Source organism: Triplophysa rosa, linkage group LG22, assembly GCF_024868665.1.
Source record: "Triplophysa rosa linkage group LG22, Trosa_1v2, whole genome shotgun sequence".
Lineage (NCBI taxonomy): Eukaryota > Metazoa > Chordata > Actinopteri > Cypriniformes > Nemacheilidae > Triplophysa > Triplophysa rosa.
In genome coordinates this window covers 11793636-11819854 of record NC_079911.1, presented here as the reverse complement: position 1 = coordinate 11819854, position 26219 = coordinate 11793636, and the positions used below count along the sequence as shown (strand labels likewise).

Here is a 26219-nt window from a genome sequence, read left to right as displayed (position 1 = left end):
AGAACTAAGATGTCGTCACATTTTCGCTTCTTTGCTAGAGGAGATAACGTATTTATGAAACACGCTTCGTAGAGCTGTTTGTCCGTTTAGGGAACAACATGGTGAATTCCATGTAAGGGGACCTGCGGTGTATGTAGATAGAAAAAGCTCATTCTAAGGTAATAAAAGCATAACGCTTTATTATGTAAGGTCTTTATACACCTCTGAAGACTAATTAGGTATATCATATTGCATTTCTGTCAATACATCCTCCAAAAAACTACACACTAAGTCCGAACCCACTACAAGCCCAACACCTTACCCTTCTATCATATGTCTATAGTCCTAGCTCATAGCTTTATTAATATTCTTAATTTTCTTATTAAAAGTATTTTTTTGTATTTCTATAATGTCATTGTTATGCACGAATACACCAAAGCAAATTCCTTGTATGTGTTTACGCACAGTACTTGGGTATAAAAGTGATTCTGATTCTCTGTTTTGTGCCAACCTAAAATCTTGCTACCATGTTTGCAATACTAATGTCTGAGAAATGCCCTTGTGCAAATTCTCTTGTGTAGCAAGTAAATCTAATTTTACCAAGTGGTACATGTGTATCTAAAATCAGTATTTAATAAGCACCAGTTGTCAACCACCAGCACTAAACCCTGCACAACGGTCTCCATGACAACAAAGCGACACCTTGCAACCAGGTTTCTGTTTTCTCACCCGCGGCGTCTAGGAGCAGAGGTCCCCGCGAGAGGTTTGTCATCTCACATCTAGAAGAAATCACTTACAAAAAATGCCTATAACCTTTCGGTTTAAAGCACTTTCTTCCAGCACAAAAGGCCAGACTGTTTCATTTGAAAGGGTTCATCTACAGAAGCAGTCGAGATATAAATACCAATGTAACTTTCCCTTTTAAAGACTGTGAGTGCAGTGCGGCTGTTACATAAAATTACAAAAAAATTTGTGGTCCAGCTGTTAATGCACTCACTCCAGGCACATTATATGAGAGACGTGAGTTCAAACCCAGCTCTTGTCTATTGAGAACTTGATTGATAAAAATGACTAAAATATGCAAAACTTCCTCATTTACCTACCAGTGTTGGAAACGAGTTGAGGCATTAAAAAGAAATTACCACAGTAAAATATTTAGCGCCACATAAGACAAAGGGTAAAGTTGAAGGGTAAAGCCCCTGCGGGTAAAATCTCATGCTGCATATTTATTAAAAAATTATACCTTTTTTATAAGTAGACAGAAGCATCAAGCATGGCCATTCTTTCACCTTTTCACAGTAGAAACAGCATATGTGTATTACGATGAATCATCCAAGCATTACCATACTCAGAGAGGCTAATGTGATGTGATTCATCTATAAAGCACATCAGAGACAACATCTGGATCTTACCAGAGAGAACAAACCTAGGAAGATTTAATGTCAGAAACATCCTACAAGGAAAATACAAAATAGCCAAACCTCCTAATTTACAAGTCTGTATAAATATAAACACCTGGGGATCATCCATATTAGTGTCCAGTTACGGATAGATAAACAAACAACAATCAACAACACCGTCAGATCCAGACTTTAATGATCAAAATAGCATGTGCTCTTTCAAAGTCTCCATTTCATTTGGCAAATATTTGTGGTTATGAGATGTCCTGTTCCTATCAAAACCCCAGCACGTCATTTCTATTTCCAGAAGCCTTCTTTGTTTCCGGCAAAAGACTGACAGTGTTGTTTAAAGCTTCAGGTGATGGATAAAAGTCTGTGTGTTCTACGGTTCTGAAAATTCGTGTTTGAACTTGCTGGTGTGTGTGTTGGTGCAGACGGGTTTACTCAGTTTTGACAGCTTTGCGAAACAGCTTTTAAGAAACTAAGCGGGAACAGAAGGAGTGAAGCATTCAGATTTAGACTGTAGACAGTCTCCTTTATCAGAGCTGTCGCTGTTTTTACAGTTGAAAAGGTTCGAAATTACTGCTGACAAATAAATGTTTCATCAAAACAGTGTTTTGCACCATATTTAAATAAATGTGAAATAGTTGGCTCTGTAAACAAATGAAAAAATACTATCCTAAATACAGTTTGACAAGACAATATCCATGGTTGTAAGAAAATAGTAAAAACCTACAAAATGTACCCCCAAAATACATTACTACACCACATCTACAGTATTATTACAGTTAAAGCCATTATTTACTATTTTAAATGGATATAAAAATGTATTCACCCTCATGTCATTCAAAACTTGTATATGACTCTTTCGTCTGTGAAACACAGAAGAAGATATTTTGAGAAATGTCCCTGTGGTTTTGTGTCTACACAATGCAAGTCAATGGGGGCTAGTGTTGTTTGGTTACCAACGTTCTTCAAAATATCTTATTTCAAGACAGAAAGTTATACAGGTTTGGCATGACATGAGGGTGAGAAGATTTTTCATTTTTAGCTGGACTATCCCTTTAACTAATATCAACTATTTTCAAAACAAACTCGAGGTCAAACATTAAACTTAAGTATTGATTTCCTCTCAAGGGACACAGGTGCTTTACTAATGCAGAGGCAGTCTTTATGCCCCAAGGCACTGTCAGCACTCACTTGTTTATTACTGACAGATATATGTGGCCAGTAATACCCGTGTGTAACCTACATCTCACACTAGAATGAAAGCACAAACTGTTCTACAAACAGCTGCGTCTCTGATGCTGTTAATGGTGCTGACTGATAAAATACCATTTCGGCTTAGCATGGAGGTCTTAATGGTCTGCTGGGTTTGACTTGCATCTTCACATCAATTTCTTACATGTACCCCTGAAAACTAATGGGTGAGGGGATGAATTTATGCATATTGTGTCAATGTAACCCTTGTTCATAGTCAGGGTTGTGTTGAAGTAGCTTGACAAAACCCCCTGGTGGGTTGCTTCTGCTTAATACGGCTACCTTCTCAGACAGCATGCTAATGATCATTGAACACCTTATGAAAATGACGGTTTCAGCGGCAACAACATAATCGAATGTTATGTGGCCCAAACTTTACTTCCAGTAGAGCTCCGCAAAGAACAATTAAGAATATTTTTTATTTAATTTAATACAATTAATACACAATATTAATATAAATAGACATGAATATAAACGAAATATGAAATACATTTTTATATTATAGGCAAACAGAGAGCGGAAGTTTACTGTAATTCAGGCCAGGAGTGGGCGTCTGATCAAAACCATCTATAGTAGGCATAGTTTAACCATGATATTTGAAGTAAAACTATGGTAATAAAAATTGTAATCAATCTTCCAAAAAACATGGTTACTTTACCTTTATTATGATAAAACCATGGTTAATGTTACTATAACAGTAATATATGAATAATCTGTAAAATTACATTTTTCAATTACATTAAAATGATTTTTCTAACCAAATTATTATTATTTTTTAAAGATTTTTTTGGCCTTTGCATCTTTATATAGATAGGAAATTATGGGATGCGAGAGAGGGGATACGAGCCGGGAAAGGACTACGAGCTGTTACTTGAACTCGGGTCGCCCGAAATGCTGCTGCACAACATGATCGGCGTACAGTCCAATGGTGCCGACACCAAAATTACTTTTTGAATAACTAAATGAAAAATCTTTATTATTCATAGTCAACATTTCTCTCACTATTTTGGAATCTTTTACGTATAAAGTAAACTTTAATCACATTAATACAAATGTACAAATTTGAGAAAAAATTTGACAGACGTCACCTCTTGTAAAATACTAGCGTGGTTCTATCCAGCATACAAGAACATGCATTTTCTGTACAGCTGCTTTGATACAATATACATCGCAAAAAGCACTACACAAATAAATGTGAATTGAATTAAAGTCATGCGGTGCATTCTGGGAAAGCCTTCTCGGCAAAGTATCTACACAATGCTGCTTTACGGCCCGTTTACACTGAGGACGATAACTATAAATATAAAGTTTCAAAAATTGTTCTAAATGTTTGAGATAAGCCGAGCCCACACATTAACTATAACAATAAAGATACAGAGAACTTTAGAGCGATAACTGATGAATAATAAAACGCTGACAGCCAATCAACTGCAGGACGCAATCTTGTAATATACATAACATTATCGTCTGTTGGTGTGGATGCTAATATAGTTATTTTTATAGTTATTTATCTCAATTAGGTCTCCACAGGCAGCTTATTAGGTTTTGGAACAAAGCGAATGTTTATAGCAGTCTGTTTTGTGCTAATATTTGAGTACCTCTCGACGTAAACATTGGCACATTCTTTGACAATGAACATCTGTCAGAAAGACGCTTGCGCTGTCAGGGATTAATTTCAAAGCACAGACAGGTGTCTCCGTAGATATGCTTCCATCAAACAAACATGTACAGTATGTTTCTTTTCTTCAGCTCCACCTCCATGCAGAGCTTCCACTGTCAGACAAACAATTTAGAGCAGAAAACATTCCATCATATCATCTTGTCCAGCATTAGGCCATCTGTAATCCTGTTCAACTGACTCACAAATCAACCATAACACTTTTTTCACTTTTAATCTGCCGTGTGCTCAGTTGCTTCTGGCCAAACAACGCAGAGCTCGGCATCCAGGCCGTGTTTGTTTCTATCCAGTTCATTAACTCTCTTAAGCAAGTGAACGTGGAGACTTCATGTTTCATTTCATCATAGATGTTCTTTGACCGCCCTAAGGTGATGTGTTCTATTTACTTATTTATTGTTTGTAGTTTGCTCGGTTGATCGCAAATTTGTTCATTCGTTGTCACGCCATTCCTCGTGTTGAGCACACATACACACACAAACTCAAACACCACTCACATAAAATTGGGTGAACAAAATTGAGTTTTCAAGGACTACATATGAGCCCGCAGGCGTGACCTTCCTTCCATGCTTGCTGAGATCTTCTCTCCGGCAGTGTGAGATACCATCATTCCCTTATTGCCAGAAGGGGTCAAGCTTTGTCTGTTTACCTACAAACTTCTTTCTTATACACACACACACACGCACGCACACACGCACGCAAGCAAGCAGGCACACACACACACACACACACACACCCTCTCTCTCCACACTTCTCTCTCTGTCTGTCTTCTTTATTGTGTCTCATCTTTTGGAAATGGTTCTTTCATTTACTTACAGTTAAACCTTAACGTTAATACTTTTAAAGGAACAGTTCACCCACAAATGAAAATTCTGTTATAATTTACTCACCCTCAAGTTGTTCCAAACTTGTACTTGTTTTCATGTTCCAAATTAAATAAACACTGTAGAAATTAACCACGGATACATCCATAGTTCTCGAGGCATTTTAAGCCTCAAGGGCCTTGGAAGGTATTTCCTTTTACGGTGTGTGTAAATACTTGTAATGGGTTAAGCACCTGAATCTGCACCATCATTCGAGTTTTGGTAATGCATGTTTCTGATAGATGTTTGGGTGTTTGACTGATAACAGGCTCAGATAGATGGAGATACGATCTAATACCCTCAGGATATTATTTCACAGACAAAAGGATTTACATCAGTACTGGAGCCTGAGGTGCATTGTTGTGTGTAAGAGAGAGAGAGAGAGAACTCAGAAAGATGTGTTAAAACAAAGTGTACAGAAAAAACTATAATTAAAAAGGCCCTTATTTTAACATACACATGCATGTACGCACACACACACACACACACACACACACACACACACACACACACACACACACACACACACACACACACACGCACCACACACACACACACACACACACACACACACACACACACACACACACACACACACACACACACACACACACACACACACACACACACAGTTAGTTCCTACAACACAGAAAAACTATTACTTATGCATTTAGAAACACTATTTTAGATATACATAATACGACACACTTAGCTTAACTTTATAAAAAAAACATAGCCTTAAGATTTGTGTGCTTGTGTGATGGGAATTACCACTAATCCACATATAGCAATGGTTGACACACACAAAACGGTACGTACATATACGTGCACATATCATCTTCCAGTCGCACAAGCCATGGACAAACCCTATCTTTCGCTTTTTTCCAGAGCGCAATTTCACGCTTTCAGTCTGAGGTAGGCTAAGCCAGCGGCTTCTATTTTCCTTTGGCAAACTTTTAGAGGCGGCATAATAACAGCAAAACAGAGATAAAAGAACAGAAATCTGTTTGCTTTCGGTCGCAGAATAATTAATTCTCTTGCTTTGAGGAAAGAAGACTTAAGAATAACTCAACCTTACCCTCCCAAAGCCCGAGGAGAAAAGACACTCCTGCGCCGACTCAGAACTTCAGTGTTGCCCATTTTCATGTGCATTGTGTCTATTCTGGGCTCATCCGCTGCCTGCTGCATGTGCATGAGACGCGGAAATTCTGCCGAGATAACGGCTCTTTATATAGCGCCGCGTGTTTGGCTAACAAATACATATCTGCATATGCATGATATGAACTGAATAGCTCTGCTTTGTGTGGTTCGCAGACCGAACTGGAAGTCTACCCTAGGAACCAGAAACCTGATTTTTTTGCATTGAAGACTTGAATTGATAAGGACAATATATACCAAAGCAAGCCAACCTCAATCTCACGTGCCACATCAGAGCATATGAGTGGAGCATGAGGTTGTGTGATTTTGTGAGTGTATTCTCTCGCTTTAAACCTTTCTTTACCTCCCAGCATCACAAGCATAGTGCATGACCAATAATGCAATTCTGCATGTCAAAGTAAAAGAAATGATGGAGAACAGAAGTTAAACACGTTTATGGGGACAAATAAAGGTTCTTTATGGAATTTAAAAGAGACGTGCTGTGAAAACACGGTGACGTTTTTCTTTATACAGTACATATGGCAATAAAATCTAAAAGCAGGTAAATCACTCCAAACTTTCTCCTCTCAAGTGTGTACAATTATGCAAATCCTAACGGTATAAAACATTTATGTAGCCAGATGTTGACATAAATAAGCAAAAACATATGAAACTTTATAGTGGCGCGTGTGCATGTGTTTTTGTTGAGGGAACTTGTGCTCTACTTCACATGCAGGGTTGCCAAGTCTGTGATGTTCCTGTGATCTACTTTTAAACTGTTGATGTGGGTTATTCTTATTCCGCGGGTTACAGGTGGAAGGATTTGATTCATCAGCTGTCATTTTTTTACGGTAAGATTAAGTTATCTTTGAAAATGGATTACTACTATACAATGATTTTCAAAAAGAAATTGTCTAATGCATAACAGTTACTGTAAAATATGTATTTTAGTTATAGGAGTGGCATATTTTGGGTTTTGGTTTTTGGGATGTGGTCACTGGTCTACTTTTGGGCTAATTTTGATTGGCCATTGGGCTGGTTTTGTTACGCAGATCTGCCAACCACATGAGCTCCAAGCGCACAGCTTTACATCTGTTTTTTTCTTTTAAAGTTAAACCATGGTTGTAGGCTAACTGACTGTAGCTGTTAGATTCTTTCTTTAGATTGTAATAATAATAATACTTAATATTCAATTAAAATTAAACTAATCATAATTGTATTGTAATTAATGCCTTATTATAATTGTAATATTTGAGTGCATTAAATATGTCATTAGTTTGTTTGATTCACAAGTTTAGGTCAGCAGAAAGTCATGGAATACACAAATTATGTTCCTTAAAATTATTCCCATGAATATTTTTTGTCTAATCATTTACTTTCCCTCATGTCATTTCAAACCTGTATGACTTTCTTCCTTCCACAGAACACTAAAGAATTTATTTAAAGAATATTGTTAATCGGCACCCATTCACTTGCATTGATTTTGTGTCCATACAATAGAAGTGAATGGGTGCCAGTGCTGTTCGGTTACCGATTTTCTGCAAAATATCTTTTTTTTTGTGTTCTGCGGATGAAAGAAAGTCATTTTTAAATGACATGAGGGTGAGTAAATGATGACAGAATTTGTATTTTTGGGTGAACTATCACTTGGGTGAACGCAGTCATGACGTATGATGTAACATTTTTAAAACGTTCCACTAACTATGTAAGAAAATGTTTTTATGCAAACGTTTCTGGAACGTTTAGTATGCTTACGACGTAGACAACACATTGCAATAACGTTACCGCAAGAACATTTTTGATAACTTTGAGAGAACGTTCTCAGAACGTTCCCTGTTGGCTGGGTGTAAGCTAAGCTTAGTCGAAACTCAATCTATGCCTTGTTATAAAGTTTCCACTTTAACGTTTTCTATTTACCAAACTGTAGGGATTAGCTTGTTTAAAAAATGTCCTTACCGTCATCCTGGTCTGGCATTATGTGGACGCATGTGGTGTGATATTCCGCTCCCAGACGACCTCCCACAGGCATGCTAAGAGTGATGTTGAAACTTTCTTCTCCTTCGTACAACGAGTCATCAATGATCACCACGCGGCAGTGCTTCTCCATCTCGTCCTTATCGAAGCGCAGGACGCTGGCCTGCTCCTCTGGACGGGAGATGTAGTCAGAGTACGACAGGACTGAAGTGGGAACGGTCCCTGTGGCAGTCCCTGAAGCCAGACATACAGTGGAAAGAACATTTACAGGGACTATATTTACATTCACAAACCTATTTAAATGATTTACTAGGACATTACAAAAATGCATATGTATATGTTGCACCTTGCTGGGTGTGACAGACCACCATAAGGTCCTCACTGACATCTCCCCTCCTGCGCACGGGGATCAGAAGTTCTCCGATATCCTCTTCGACAGCAAAGCTGGCCTGAGGAAAGAAGACTGTGGATTCTGTCGAAGAGAAAAGAAGATATAGCTCAGCTTTAGAAGCTCTGTTCCCGTGGTGGTCTGTTATATCATTCACAGAAGGATTTAAAGGCACCCTGCGAGAAGGTCTATTACTGCAGGGGTTTATAGCACCACAGGTGGGCGAATTGATTCCTCAATATATAATTATTTCACATCACAAGAGTCTACACTGGGCGTGTAATACACATTTATCTTGCACAAACGGCAAAACACATTTTTTGATGAAAAAATTGACTTTTCAAATCGAGTGCTTTATATTAGGTTGTTTTAGTTATATTTAGTGTCGATATCTGTCCGTGCCTGTTGTGCGTTGAGCTTTGCTGCACAGAAAACCGTCTGGCTGAGTGGGAGACATTGCTATTTTCAAATACCGTAGGTCAGGATTGAGTCAACATCTAACAGATTTTTATAGCACACGGAACTGATGGAGAAAGAACGCTTTAGCCCGAGAGGGAACAATCTATGAAAAGACACTTGGTGATGTTTCTGAAATCAACAGACGCACGGGGACCGATAAGGAAAAAAATAAAAGCAGCAGATCTCTTGTTGCTTGGCCTGTCCTGTCCCAGATACTTTGGTCCAGTAATATGTGATACTTTGCCAATATCTTTTGACACAGAGGGAGAAGAAATAGTGAAGAAAACAAAGCAGTTTGACAGATTAGGGTTCTCGGAGAGAGTTAAGAGGAGGAGTAATGGAAGAATAGGTGGGGCTAGGGGTGTGGCTTAAGTATGTCAATTTATATCAAGTTTTTATGCTTGGTTTCTGTCACTTTAAAAATTAATTATAGGCTGCATATTTTGTATAAAGACGTTTTGAGTATTAGAATAAAAAAAAATGTAAGTTGTGTTTCGCTTAAATTTTTACTGTTTCTTTATGAAGTTTAACATGCTGAATATGAAAATCACACTCATTTTTTTACCATCGACGGTACTCACAAAAAACAAAAAAATATTTTCACATATCAATACAAGGTACTGGCATAACACTGAGCTCAAAACAACAGTTTAACATTTACAGTTACTAAACATGAGTGGTCCAAAACTTCAGAAGTGTACATTTGATCGCAAGTGACTAGCAAGTTCCAGATGTAGCCACCCATCATCCCTTCATCCCACCTTCCCTGCGCTACACAAATTTCTAGAATTTTCTGCCAGTGACAACTGGAAAATATTTTTTAAAATATGTGAAAATGTGTACAGTTTTTGTTTATTTGCAAAATACCAATATATTGTAATTATATGATATAAGCTCAAAATTTACTTCAGCTAAATATACACTAAAACATTGATGCTAAATATTACCACAATAATTAGCACCACAGAATTGTACAAGAACTATAAAAAAAATTGTTACACTGTGTAATTACAATATTGGCATAAGCTTATGCTGCAACAAAGCCCAAGTTTGTTTGCATTATGGGATATTATTCTGTTCTGCTGACATCAGCACAGAAATTAACTCTTTTTGTCTTTTTCATGGTCAAAGTTTTCCTCCATTCAGATGTAGTAAGCACCAAATATTTTACAGACACAAAAACATTGATTACACAGGTGTTTTCAAGAAATGTGTCTCTGTAAAAAAAACTATATTTTTTCTTAGAAGCACTTTTTGCTACAGCATTTTTGGCAATAAAAATGCAATACTGGTCTTTTTCTACGTCTGAGGCTAAGATTAAAATAAGTGCATCTCTAATAATACTGAGAGATTTACCCTAAAAATGACTGCTTGCTGATTCAACCTTTCTTTTATTTGTATCACTTTTCAATATTTCAACAAAAGATGGCCTTATTAGAAGGTTTGGGCAAAGCCAGAATATTTACATGAGTCTAGAGCCCCTAGATATAAGTTAAAAAGACCAAAAACGTCCAAACCTAAAAGATCAGCAGCAATCTTTGTATATAACACCAAATACTTTGCCTTCCTCCACATAATTCTTGCATCTTTTTAGCACGTGACACAATTTTATGGAGAGAATAAGACATTCTGGCCCAAACCTTGTCCACTGGTCTCTGAATGTTCCACAGACAGAGAAAGTTCTCCTAAGATAAAAGAACGACTCTTGGAGCCCTCCAGACACAAACACTGGTGTGTTTGTAATAAATAAATAACTGACCTTGTTTTGTAAGAATCAAAACCAGGATTTTCTATGCAACTTTATGTTGACGCTTCATTGACTACATTCAGCTATATATGACAGTTTGTTGATGTTTTCTAAACTCATTGTGTTGCAACAATGCTGACATTTAGTAAAACTGAACCAAGATGTTCCATTGGGTGCGTCCCAAATTGCAAATTTTTGCACTATTCTATCCATTTTGAAGTATAAATAGTGTGAGTTTGACAATTCCAAAAGAAAGAAGTGTCCTTTAAGATATGAAGTGAAATATGAAGTGTGGAACGCTGGACACTTCACACACTTAAAGGAACAGTTCTCCCAAAAATGTAAATTCTGTCATCCTTTACTCATCCTCAAGTTGTTCCAAACCTGTATAAATTTTGCTGTTCTGCTGAACACAAAGAAAGATATTTGGAAGAATGTTTGTAGCCAAACAGATTTGGGGCACTATAGACTTCCATAGCAGGGAAAAACTGGTAGTAAATGGTGCCCCAGAACTGTTTAGTTTCCCACATTCTTCAAAATATCTTCTGTTGTGTTCAACAGAACAAAGATTTTAAAACAGTTTTGGAACAACTTGAGGGTGCGTAAATGATGACAGAACTTTCATTTTTGGCTGAACTATCACTTTAACGGTTGATGCTTAAATATATCAAAATGATTGGCATGTAATGTAAAAAGACCAGTTAAGTAAATCATCAAAATGTCAATCAATACATGATCACAATAACATTTTTATAAAACGACTACATTTTTTGACCTTTCCAAAATGGATTTTTAAATTTCACATTTCCTACAGAGAAAGAAAATCACTGTCAAACCCTTTTACAGCCTACAACATTAAAGTCAAGTTGAAGTAAGCATCTTATTCTCCCTCTTTCCCGTACTGCTCTTTACACTAATCCGCACTGAAAGGTTCTGGCTGCAATGCAGAAAGCTGTCACATCATCACAGATGTAGCTCCAGATGTGGCGTTTGTCTGCGCCTGCGGGTCTGTGTAAGCCATCATGTGCGAGCGGCTCTGTGGCAACTGGGTCACACAGGTCTCCGAAGGGCCATGTGGGAAGACAACTACCTCCCTCTCACGTTAAAATATTAATGCAGGATGGCGGCTCTGCTGTGAGGATGCTGACCTCGAGCTGCCTCACCCGCGTGAACGCTAAAAGGATAATTAACCTGAAAAAACCTGGATGGCAGTACAGACCGGCCATGTCTCGCTTCCAAACATCCCTCTCCCCCTCGCCATTGAAAGAGCAGCTACTCGCCGTCACGCTAAGCCTCCCGTGAGACTTCAGCTTCGGCAAACAAATCCCATCGTAAGACTGATAATTAGCTCACAGGGGAAGCGGAGGAGATTTTTTTGTATGGCGAAATAACTTGTGGAGAGATAGCGTGCTTCAGAAACATTCAGATGGAAACTATCGCCGCGTTTGGTGTGATGGATGAAATTTTTAATTATCTGGGGACCCCATAGAGGAGATAAAGTCCAAAACACACAGCATAAAACAAAGTAAGCCTCCGGTTATTCACGGTGCACATCTAAACGCGCTCATAATTGTGAGAATATGAGATACTCTTGATGATGAACGGTCGAATTGCCAGAGCTCACGGCTAGGAAACTCTCAGCCGCCGGTATGAGACCGCAGAAGTTTGATCAACAGCCATATTTTGTAACAAGAGCCACTCTGAGATAAAAAGTCCGGTCTTTTTGGGAAAAAGTTTGTGATGACAGGTTTATCTGCGGCCCTCATTAGAGATCCCGGCTGTCGAAACGCTCCCTCTCGAGCTGACCCCCTCAAAATCTATCTATCTAACTTTCATACATGAAACTCTTTAATTACAGAGGGAATCACAGCAGATATGTCAAACCTCTCTCGAACGCCCACTGACGGCAATTTACATTTATCGACAAGGTGCCGCGAGTGGAATTCGAGATGAAAAGAAAGACCGTTGATATGCGGGGGCGGGTGGACACTAAAAGCTCGCAGGTAGGAAGAGATATGAAATGCTATAATTGAGGTCCACTGAAAGCAGGAAAAACACCTGCAATGTGTAGATAAGGCTAGTGCTCTCTTGCAACATCCAAAAATAATATTAAATACAGTATATATATATATATATATTTCAGCATATTGAATGGCTGATGCACTGAGGTTTGGATCTTTTTTAAGTATTAAATGTGCTTGAAAAGCACTGTGATCCTGTATAACCATTGCGTAAATCTGGGGGTGTGGGTTGGACAAGTGTCCTGTGCTCTATGATGAGTCGAGGGGAATTAAAGTAGCTGAATCATTGGGCGCTGGGAAACGCTGTTTCAATAGTGGCCCAACTGCAAAAATGTATTTGAAGAGCTTGTATGCATTAAGTAAAAGTGATGTAATTCAACAGGTAATGCAGGCTAACACTTTAGAATCAAGTTGTATTTCTGTTTAGTTAACTACATTCGTTAGTTAACATGAACAGTGAACAATACTTCTACAGCATTCATTATTGTTAGTAACATCTTAATTTTCTTAATTTACATCTTAAAGTTGTATCTGTTAACAATAGTTCATGCATACAAAAGTTGTCACTGGGACGGTACTTTTAAAAAGGTCCTAACTAACATGAATGTATAATGAACAATTGAATAGTCCAACATTAAAAAAAGATCAATAAATTCTGCAAAATTTCACAGAAGAAAGTCATATACAGAAGAGTCATATACAGGTTTTCAACAACATAAAATATTAATTTTGCTCATATTTTGGCAAACTATCCCTTTAATGGTCCAGTGTATGACATTTAGCATCTAGCGGTGAGGTTGAGAATTACAACCAATGGCTCACTCCACCCCTCCCATTCAAAGCACTACGGTGGCTGACACAGAACAGAGATGATGTCACGCTCTATAGAGCAGTTTGTCCGTTTAGGGCTACTGTAGAACCAACATGGGGAATTCCATGTAAGGGGACCCGTGATGTACGTAGATAGAAATAGCTCATTCTCAGGCAATAAAAACATGACGCTTCATTATGTAAGGTCTTTATACACCTCTGAAGACCTAGTTATGTATATTATATTGCACTTCTGTCAATAGATCCTCCATTGGACTAAACTAATGTTAACGAATAGAACCCTAAATTGTTGCTCAATTAAGAGAAAGTGAAAAGTAAAATTGATACTTCAAGCCACATTAAAAACCAAGAGTCCATAATAAGAAGTTACACTATTCACTGTTCATGTGTTCAGGAAGTAATTGGTCAGCTTGTTTTGGACTTACCATCTCCTGGATCCACTATCTCAACCATGGCTGTTGCTGGAAACTCCAGAGCACCCATAACCGGCTCAGTGAGGATAATCTGGAAATTCTCTGACTGCTCATATTTCCCATCTGAGAGAACCCTCACGGTCCATGTGGCTGTGGTCTGGCCGGGGTTAAACTGCACCTGCTTCTGAGATTTCCCTTGAAAATCCTTCCCCTTCTCAGCACTGCCATCCAGAGTTCCAATTCCTTTAAAATACCACAAATAATACAATTTAACACAATCTGAAGAAACTTTTTCTAACTTCATATCTCCAGTCTCCAGGTGGCATACATCATCAGTTTGAGAAGGATCGATTCAAAGAAGCATGTTATCAAATTTATAAGCAGAGATCAGTTTAACGCCAGGTGTCTAAAGATCGAGCACATAGCTTTGGATCTCTATGCATTTTCAATGCCATGCATGAAGGGATATTCATCCTATAGATGTCCAAGGGTGCTGGAGATCTCGAAAGCGCCAAAGCTGAGATGTATGAACAAATTCAAGCAACATGTAGGCCTACTACTAAAGTACATCATGTACACCTAACTTAATTTCTACTGTAATGTTGATAAGAAGCTGTGGTGGGATTTCCACACAGTGGGAAAGCCTGCTGTGAACCTGCCTGAAATCATTTGATCTCTGAGACATCAAGCAGGGCCACCGTCAGGGATTCGTCTGCCAGAACCTCCCCAACAGATGTTAGGAACTAAATCACCTCAGTCTTACAGATCAATGTTGGACGGATCCTTGATCTTTCAAACTATTACACTTAAACTTGATGTCTGGAGGTTATCATTATGAGATACATAACAGCAAAAAGAACATTGTGTTGATTGAAGATATAGCTAGGGATTCATTTATAAATATAGATTTTTTGACACAGTAGAATTGCAAAAATACATTGAATATCATAACTCAACCATTCTTAGCATTACCATTCGCATTAGCAATCTTAGCTTTATCTTGTAACAGTTTAATCACCAGTTTACCATTTAAACCACCAAATTTTGACATGTGAGCTACGGAAAAATCTGTATTTTTTCACGGTGAGATTGAAATTTGCCTTGAATTTCACAAAAACGCTTTTAGTTATTCCTAAAGCAGGCTAATTTTCTACTTTCTAATCTATTAAGATTAATTTACAGGACATACTGTAAGTACTTTTACCTAAAAGTACTTGCTTTAAATCCCTTTTATCCGTATATATGTTATCTGGGAAAGAACTCCTTGATTCTGAATCAAAACTACAATCAAATCTATAAGATAATTAAAGGTTAATTTAGCTACATGCTAACTCTGCATTTAGCGTTTTAATAATGAAATGCAGTGACCTATTTGTCAGGTGTATGGTGACTCATACCCGAAATGTGACCTCTGCATTTAACCCATCCAGAGAGTAGTGAACACACGCACAGCAAGTGGTGAACACACGTACACCCGGAGCAGTGGGCAGCTATCACTGCAGCGCCCGGGGAGCAAGTAGGGGTGCCCTTCAGTCGTTAACCGCCGGCCCTGAGGATCAAACCGGCAACCTTCTGGTCACGAGTCCGACTTTCTAACCATTAGGCCACGACTGCCCCTTATAATAGAACACATATTCCAACCATGTCTTTACATGCAGAGAAATCTTTTAAGAAAAAGCCAAGAAAGTAGGGGGTTGGAAAAAAAACAGAAATTGACTAAAATATATAAGAGAAAGAGCAATAAAAAGAGAACAAGAGAAAGAGGGCTTTCAATTCCATTTCTCTAACAACAGGGGGGCTCATTCCAACCACAACAAGCAACATAGCAAGTAAGATATGAAGAAAAGAGAGAAGAGCAAGGCAGGAGGCTGAGGGGTTTGGGGGGTGGTAAGGATGCTGCGGTAATGTCAGGCACAGACTGCAGCTGAACTCCAGGCTCCAAAGAGTTCAGAAGCAGATGTAGGCTGATCTCATCGCCTCACAATCACAAACACTTTTGATGTTACAGGGATAGAAATGGCACAAATAGGAAATAAAACAGTAGGCATTATGATAGGTGTAGAATTATACATTGTTGTCATGTAGCATACTCACATCACATGTCAGTGCATTCAGTAACTTCAGTTCTTGTGTTGGTTATCTTTCCTTTTATTAAATGGTGCTTATTGGTGGATTCACATCACAGATGTGTGAATACAGTCCAACAGCTAAAACACAGCACACTGTTAGAAAGCTAACTGAATTAGGCTACTGCTGCTATCAAAACAAAAATAAACAAGAAAAATCACAAAGTAGTGTAGATCTACGATGATTTTGAAGTGCTACTTAAGTTACGATGCTTTTGGGAAACAGACCGTAATATTAAGATCACTCGTACGATGGTTTTTACGATCAACTTAGGCTTACGATGCTTTTGGGAAACGCAGCCCAGTGTGGTTGACGTGCTCTGGAGTAATTGTAAAGCCCTAAGTGCATCGTAAGAAGACAGATTTATGAGGTCACCTGCAGGACAACCAGAGAATTGCGCTTAAACTTAAACATGCCTATATTTGACTTATCATGTTTTTATTTACCTACCACATGCACATCTGGTGAAAATAATTAGCCTAAACATTTCGAAAACAAGCGCGTGCTACAAAAATGAGCCATTGTATAATGTGACATTTCAGCACCTGACAAACGGATAGCGACTCGTAAGTAGAACTTAAAGCACTGCTACGTGCGATCGCGTTAAGTGCATTGTTGGGAAACGCACATGAAACGATAAAGAACATTCGCAAAATCGCTCATAGAAAGCGCTCTTAAGTGCTAAGATCCATCGTTATCGGGAAACGCAGCCCTGATCAATTCATCTATAGTAGGATGACAAATCAACCAGCTGACCTTCCTGGCCCATCCCTACTCTATACTTTAGAAATATGGTACACTGTGGCAACTATGTACACTTCCGTTCAAAAGTTTGTTCTTTTTTTATATTTTTCTCCATTTAGAAAAAAGTTAAAACTACAGGAATTATGTTGTGACTAAAAGAATTCAAAGGAAATCTAAACTATGTTTTATTCTAGTTTTCAGAGCAGCCACCCATTGCCTACAATTCGTATTCTACAAATGGTATTCTTGGAATTTTATCAAGCGGCATCTTAAGGTCTCAACCCTCTAAAATATCTGTTATCGGCTCTTATTGGCTGCTTTTTCTTCATTATTTGATCAAGTCATCCATTTTAAAAATATTTAAAAAAAAAAATAATTTTCTAATGAAATAAATTGTGTTTGCACAACTTAGATTTGTCTAGAAAAAAAATCATTTTAAACATTTAAACACACCTTTAGTTTAAAATAATTTTAAGATGATGAGAAACATTTAACTCATTTCAATTTTATTTTTGAAACTTTTAAATGGTAGTGTACATACAGTAGAGTAAATAGGGCAGTTGTGTTTTCAAAAACGTTTCAAACCGATTTCGAAGTTTTACAAGTATACGTTGAATACAAAAATGTTCTGCAGCTTCCATTTACTTTTTCTTTGTCAGAAAATTATCTTTTGTCATAAGTAACTGAAAACTCACATTTGTAAAGCATTGAAATTGATTGAGAAATATAAAAGAAAAAAATGTGCTTTTCCGTTCCGTCATGTGTTTAGTCTGACTAAAGCGGTTAATGCAGCGTCTATGTCTATGGTTGTATCTTATGCTGCCTTCACGTGCTCTCTGTATTGTCGTAAATATGATTGCACATCAACAAAAATTGCACATGAACACCAGAAGACTCTATGCGCGCAGGGTGATGATGTACGTCCGCTAAAATCTCAGCCGGCTAAGCAACTTCCGCTCTCATAGGGCTGAGGTAATCACCAAGTGATAAGGATATGTTTACAAAAAAACCCTTTCAAATTTAAGCGAACTAACAGCACTAAAGCTCAGCAATGTTGAGATTCTCTGTGATCAAGACTCAAGTGCAAAAGGTTACTTAGTTTTTTATCATATTGGTGGATGTAGCTTGAAACGGATAGCCTGAAGCCTTTCCCCTTTCCCCTTTTTGGTTGTCGATGATGTAGTGTTTGGATAATTTGACTCATGTAGTTGACTGTTATCTTATGTGCATCTTGAGTGAAATACAATAAAATACTATTTGATTTATATAGCACCATTTGACCAAGGTACTTCACAAAAAGACGATGATCAAAGTTTAAAAACACACAACACAAAATTTCAATTAATAAAACACAGCATTACGCTCAATGTAGCTGAACTCATCAGCAGAGGTTTGTTGACTCATTGAGACTTGATTACACTACCGCCCCCTAGAGACAGGGAGCTTCATTTTCATTTACCTGCATTAGACTAGACGGCTATTAATTACATCGCCCCTTCTCATTCTCCCCCATCTCTCTTGATGCCTTCTGCTCTGTTTATCTCGCCGGTCTTTCACATTCCCTCTTTCACACACACGCCACAAATCTGGCCAGCTTGAACAAAGACCCTCGGTTTCATAAAAACTGACCACATGTGGGGCTGTGCTGACCGCGGTGCAGGCCAAGATAAGCAGGTACGAGCTCATAAAAGGGAGCGTTCTACTGATGCCTGAGAGTGAGCCAGGGCTTTCATCTCACAAAGAAGCCAAAGCACTTACAAAAACATCTCTAACAGCTTCCCATTGATAAGCCTAAGTAATACCAGCTCTCGCTGCGAAGTCAGACGCGACAGAATGCTAATGACTCACTGTTAACGAGCGTACTTTTGACTTCTCGCCCGGTTTAATAATTTCTAGATAATAGTTTGTTTTTGCAGCAAAAATAGGTTGAGAATTGACAATGTGGAAAATATTGCACCTTGCTGATGGCAATTTAAAGAGACAGGACGAATTATTCAGCGGTTTTATACTCACCGACAAAAGATGTTTCTCCGAGGAAACCTCGTCGTCGGAGGACAACCTCGAGAACTTTGTCCTGCTCATCCACCATGTAACTCGGCTTCTCCAGAGAAATCCAAGCCCAGTTTAAACGAAACTGCTGGTTCTTCAGTTTGTTTTTTCCTGAAAAACAAACACAAGTTACCTTTTGATGGATTTAGAAGGGATTAGAGATTATAATTGACACATGTTGTAAATTTACAGCTGTTCTTATTATCATCTGGGAAATCCAACCTCACCAGGTTTTCCAGTGTGAAGTGTGTTTACTGAAATAATTTCATATTTGTGAATGAAAGTGAGAAAGTCATCTGTTTTATGTGTGTGTGTCGTAGTAAAGCAAACATTTGAATTTAAGTTTGCAAAGAAACATGGTCTGACCTTCACTCAGTTTTTGCTATCAAACCGTATCTGCAAATGAACTAAATTAACTTTAAAATGGTGCATTTGCAATTGGTACAGTAAGACCCTATGCATATATGCATTAACAATAAGCACTAAAGAAAGACCCTTAGTCTTCAAAGGCAGCCTGCACTCCCCACAGATTAAAAGTGAGGGAATATCAAACGTCAAGGACTTCCAGAACTATGAAAGTTGAAAGCTACATGAAAGCTGTGATAAAATATGTGTCAAAGGCAAATGCATGTTTCAGTTTAGGCCATCAAAACCAGAGCTGAATGTTATTTGCATTATATCAGCAGTTATCAACCAAAGGACCGGGGCCCAGAGAGCCCAATATGACTTGAATTACAGATTAATTTTAAATATGTTATATTAAATTATCTTTATCAAAAGGCTTAAAAATAAGATCTGTGCCGACACACATGTAAACTGAAATAAAAATCACTGCTTATCTGTGCAGACTGACACATTTAGAGTTTTTTTTTATTTTAAACCAACCCACTCCTGTGGAAATTTACTATGCTTTCAATTCATTTGTTCTCGCAGTCCTTAATTTAGGTCCAGTTCCTGCAATTCCATTTCTTCATGTTTTCCATTGAGTGTAAACCAAATCAATTGTAAAGTGAACACAAAGCTGTTTATTCTTTTCAAAAGAACATCAAAAAGACCGGTGGCAGGTATTAATCTGTTTAATGCAGACTGCATTTTTTAATATATTTTTTTCCCTATAAATGAAATCTTGAAACATATGGGCATTTCATTTTTAAATTAAATGCCAGCAGTTGTGTGTGTCACTCAAAGCCAGGGACACATTAAAGTTTTTAAATGAAAACATTACTGCTAGAAAATGAAAAATGTTAAACAAGCACGTATTGTTGTGCAGCGGTTTCAGCGCTGACCATCTGCTCCACTAAACACTAACTCTGATGGAGCGCCCAAGGCCAACATGCCCATAAAATGTAGTGCCAGGTCACCAAAGCACAGAAATGAGAGCTGTAAAATAGACAACAAAATGTTTTATTTATCTTTAAATTCCCTGTTTTCTCATAGACCACTCTCCGCCACACCTGATAAATGCAGAACTTTGGAAACATGGGCTTTTGACCATTATCTTTCTACATGAACATTTACAGAAACGATCTTTCTAGTCAATACACATCATGGATCAGAGTCTGCGCGTGTGTGTAATAAGAAGCATATTCTCAATTTCTCTGTTAGATGTTCTATGCTTGTTTTACACAATGTCCTAGAACTAACCTCAGCCTCTTGATAACTCTGCACGACACATTTCATGACGGCACCCTATTCTCAGATTTTACTGTATTTGCTGTATTGACAGTTTTTTGTACTGTTATGTACTGTACTGTTTAGCTGGTAATAAACAGGGTATACAAATCTATTCTGAAAAATAAAAGCTAGTTTTATGTTCAAACATACAGCAGTGGATTTCTAGATGTGGCCATTCCAGTCTTGTGTCTGTTGAAAATCAAACCTCAGGAGTTATCACATGAAATATGTTTTTTTTTACTTTTCCTAAATACATATATATAATAAAAAATACAGAGCTCCTTTCTACGGAGCCCGTCTGGTCACCCCTCGGAGAAAAAAAACAAGACCCGCAAATCCGTGGCCACAGTTTTGTAATTCGTTCCCTCAGTTTAAAAATCCGTACTCACAGATTCTAAAACTGTTCCCACAGTTTACAAAACCGTGCTCTCGGATTAATAAACTGTACCCACTAGTTTACAATCTGTGCCCACGCTTTCGCAATCCATTCGCACAGTTTTGCAATCTGTAGCCTACTCGCGGAATTGAAGCCTCTGTCTGTCAACAGAACAAGCTCCTTCCTACAGGAACATTAACGAATATTGTATACTGTTTTATTTTAGATCATATTATAAATTGTCTTAATGTGTTTAAGACAACACATTAAGGCTCCGCACCTTTCTGTTATTTTGAAGACAAAATAACAACAAAACAACATTTTAAAAAAGATCATTTTACCTAAACACATAAATATAAATAGCAAATTCCCCAAAACAGATTTTGAAATAGTCTCTAATTTCTTCTGCGGCTATATAGATATATTTTTGCATTTAATAAAGATTAGTAATGTATGCTGCATATGAATTGTTTAATTATCATAGTGGCCTTAGTGGTCAAGATTTACAGTATCTATATTCATAACAGAAAATTATATACTGTCTTTAATTACAGTATATTTAATTTCTCAGCAGTCAGTAAAAATAACAACGCAAACTGCGTTTTAACTATCATAATATCATGTAGTACTTATGTCTAAGTAAAGACAAAGACGCTAAGTAGCTAAGACGCTGTCTACAATCTCAGACAAAATAATAATGCAGCACATTATCCAATCTGCAATTCTGCTGTGTGTTTCATCTGGTAAGGTTCTATCAATTTATTCTATTAGGGCACACAGCAAAATCACCAGTGTTAAAAAAGGTCAAATTAACACTCACAGTGTTTATATAATCCACACTTTGAGAGTAATAAATGGGAAGTGATTTAAACAAAGAATATCTTTAATATCCACATGTGTGCAGAGATATTATTTTCAGCTTGTGCATTCCAGATTTTCTTGATATACAGCCACAGAAAAAAAATATCAGACCAGTTTTGCCCTTAATCTGTATTTCTAGATGTATTGTGGCCATTCCAGTCCAATGTCTGATGAATTGCAATAGAAACAAACCTCAGGAATGACAAAGTCACACAACAGCAACGTGAAAGACTGAGAGAATGCAAAGATGCATGAAATTATATCATATCATACTGTATATATATATATATATATATATATATATACAGTATATCATATGGACTATTATATACATACAGACTACTTCTAAAATACAGGTAAAACATCAGCATTGCGTGGTTTAAACATGAATATGAACTTGTTTTATTTATTAAATGGTTGCAAATGAATATGAACTTGTTTTATTTATTAAATGGTTGAAAAAATATTGCAACACAGTTATTAGGGTGCTTTATAAGACATTGATGGCTGACCCATGTCACTATGACATTCTGTCTCACAGTTATGACTCAAATTCCTTTCAACGGGATTCGCATAAAAAAGCACATCTCTCCTAAACAAGCTACACACAGACCCTCAGCACGAAGTAGTTACTGATCAATCTTAATAAAAAAAAAACACCACAACGAAAAGATTCTACTTCGAACTTCTTCTTCAAAAAAAAATCTGGTTTCTGTATCTATTAAATCTTACTAGTATATCAGAGAAAACCAAAACCAACAAATGTGAATTCAGAATTGTATTGTATGTTTTTTTGTCATGCCGAACAAAAGCAAGCTCTCATTATCTTGGCTTCTAACAAACTGTCACTCTGAAGCTCAGTGGATTTGTCCACACCCTGAGGACACAGACAGTCCTCCATGAAACTTCTCACACAAAGGCCCCTAATGACTTTATTAAACAACAGAGAGATAGAGCCGGTCTGTTCAAACACTTTTTCCTAGATAGACATGCCCGCTCACAGTCACTCAGAAGGACTCATTAAAGCCTAATCATTGTTTGGTGCTTGCGATGCCACACTCGTGGAGTGAAAAACTCGATCTAAAAATAGCACTCACAAATAATTCATCAGATACACTTCTGTTCCTTCACTCAGAGCCACGAGATTCTGAATAAAGCCTGACAGAAGTCAAACGGAGCTGACCCCTGAGGGTTCTTACGACGTGCAATTTTCATTCATAAGAGTCTTATATTATCAGCGCTGGAAAGTAAATTGGAACATAAGATTGAATGCTCAGACTGGAGTGGTACTATTCCAATGTGGTGTTGCGAGAAGCGCTATATTTATATACCAAAAGCATCAATCATAGATAAAAGAAGCTTATATTTTTTAAAACTAGCCCCAGGATATTTATAAAACTAATCTTGACGCAAGTAAACAAGTGCTATTTTAGCTATACTACTTGGTTATCAAAAACATTGTTATCTGGGTGGTACATAATAATATTTATAAAGAAGCATGATACTTATAGGTGCTGTGTGTAATTTTTTAGAGGATCGATGATACTTATAGGTGCTGTGTGTAATTTTTTAGAGGATCGATTAACAGAAATGCAACTACAGTACAAGTACAAGTCCAGTGAGCATAGTGTATATCCAGGTGTATAAAGACCTTACATAATGAAGCGTTATGTTTTTATTGCCTCAGAATGAGCTATTTCTTATCTACATACACCGCGGGTCCCCTTACATGGAATTCACCATGTTGTTTCTACAGTAGCCCTAAACGGACAAACTGCTGTACAGAACGCGTTTCGTAAATACGTTATCTCTTTCAGCAAAGAAGCTAAAACGTGAAGACATCTTAGCCCTGTATCAGCCACCGTAGTGCTTCGAAAGGGAGGGGTGGAGTGAGCCGTTGGTTGCAATTCCCAACCTCACCACTAGGTGCCGCTACATTTATTACACTGAACCTTTAAATGAATTCTTAGCCGTTTGTGCAATATTAAAAAGAATTTAAAGGTGACAAACAGTGTTTGGAGTAAGTCTGTGATTACTGGACATGCCAAAGATTTTAGGTATTTTATAAGCTATTTAATCACACATAAACTAACAAATAAATTCAAACATTTATACCTAAATTACTGTAAGTACAGTAGTATACAACAGGGTACTACATCAATATCATAACGCATTTAATATCATGAGAAAACATCATGTGGATGTGCCTCCTGTCCAAAAAAACATGCATCATGTCCAAGGATATGCCAGTTTTCAATAATAAGGTTTTTCATGCTAAATCATTTAAACATTATTGTTACAGTAAGCATTTCAAAATACAGAGAATAATTCTAAACAACATATTAGCATGATTGTTTACATTTCTCTGAAATCACACTAGCTCACTTTCCATCAAACACGTCAAAATTAAGTGTAAAAAAACCCATTTAAGCATACTGATATCTTTTTTAATTCAATAAATGAAAAGCTGCATTGCACCAGTTGTATATGAAAGCATTGCCCTGTACAACAGTGAATATATCTAATTCAAAATATATCATTATATATATAATATAATGCAGCAATAATACCATATACTACAAAACGTCCTAGCAATTATCATTATGAGAAAGTCTGACACCATCACATGCATACTTGTAACTGTAACTGTTTAAAGGATGTACAGTAGAGGTTTTTTTTTTTTAATAAACATTTATGCTATTTTAAGCGTGACTTATGGACAGATGCTTTCGAGAAAATGGTTTGATTTAAATGTTTAAGCATATAAACAAGACGCCACTAAATGTCTCATAACCGTCATGTTGACTGTCACCAATACAGACATGCTTATGGTTGGATGTTCAATCTGTGCTTGAGTTTGGAACACCTGCATGTTCTACATTTTCTGTTTGGCACATTCCATCTCTCCAATCTCTAGATGACATCTATGGTATCTCAACCTGGCCTCACGATTCCTTATGAAGCCCTAGCTTCTCCTTTCCTACCTCAATAAGCTCAGTCCCTCTAGCTGGATTAAGAAAGCTGAACCGAGACTTTTCTGTAAGGGGCAATGTATGCCCGGATGCCCTCAATTATTTGAAGGATGGACATTTTTTTCCTGCTGTTGTCTGTGTAGTAATAAGAAAAGTGCCCTCTTTTCATAACCATTGCCCTGCATTAAATGTGTGCTTTTCTTTTCAACTGACAATAGCACAGGCACTTCATTTCTTTCCTTTTTACTAGTTCTTCACAAACTGGATGCTAAGCTTTGCCGTGGTTATTCAAAGAACATCTTTTTAGCTGTCAAATACGTCTACGAAAGAATGACTGAACACACTCATCTCAAACTCTCATTGGTCCATCGCCTGTCCACTCGATCAGTGCCACTTGCAAATGTTTAAACAGGTAAGGAGTACCTGGCGAGTCCTTGCAGGTGTGGTCTCGCCCCTGAATCAGGTTCTAAGGTTAAGCTGGACTACCTATCCAGAGTATGACCTTAAATACCTGCACTACCCCCACAACCAAACAAAACAGAGATGAGGCTTTCAATGGAAACTCAATGCCAGTAATCCACATGTGAATGCGTCCAGATTCGCTTATGTAGCAAAAAACAGCTACAAAACATCCACACAGACACAATTATTTCCGGTTAATTTGATATGCAAAAAACCCAAACAAACAGCTCATACATATGGCTATCTACATCCACACTAACAACCATTGTTCTTCATTGTTGGCTGTGTTCTAGGCTCCTGTTCCACAAATCCCCCAAAAAACAATACTCTCAGGCAAAAACAGGGCCAGCAATGATGTTTCTTTCAGTTTTCTGTGACAAAACAGAGCTTAAGCAACAAACTAAAAGGTGGTGAACAGATTGTGAAATTGCTTTCGGCTAAAAGCTGGCGGAAACAAAACGGTGTAAATGGCATAAATTGAGACCATTCTGGTTCTCAACTTGATGCTGATGGTCAGGGCTATTGAAAATAAACCAAGCTCTTTTTTAATGGCACATCTAACAATTTGAATAGATAATAGCACTTTTGCTTTCGAAAGAACACTTAGGTAAATCGACAAATGTCGAAGAAAATATTCCCTCAGTCCCACAATGCAAAAAAACTCCCAAAAGCTGTGATGTGCCAAGTAAAGATTTTCTCAGTTCTCTGTAGCGTCTGTGTGTCCCTGTAGTCAATCCTGTCATATTTCTAGCTCTGCCTCTGAGGGATGATAGTAGTGTAAAGGGCTAATGGTATTCAGGATGAGCA

At 37.5% G+C, this 26219-nt stretch overlaps 1 protein-coding gene across 2 annotated transcripts in view; it reads right to left on the bottom strand.

Moving 5' to 3' along the window:
- The window catches only part of frem2a (FRAS1 related extracellular matrix 2a), a 54267-nt gene that overhangs the window by 15417 nt on the left and 12631 nt on the right, over positions 1 to 26219 (bottom strand). For both annotated transcript variants that reach the window (XM_057321547.1, XM_057321548.1), the window contains exons 3-6: positions 19032 to 19178; positions 14160 to 14390; positions 8635 to 8760; positions 8271 to 8522 (exon numbers count right to left, since the gene is read on the bottom strand). In XM_057321547.1, the coding sequence (XP_057177530.1) occupies positions 8271 to 8522; positions 8635 to 8760; positions 14160 to 14390; positions 19032 to 19178 (756 nt within the window). The remainder of the gene's footprint in view (positions 1 to 8270; positions 8523 to 8634; positions 8761 to 14159; positions 14391 to 19031; positions 19179 to 26219) is intronic.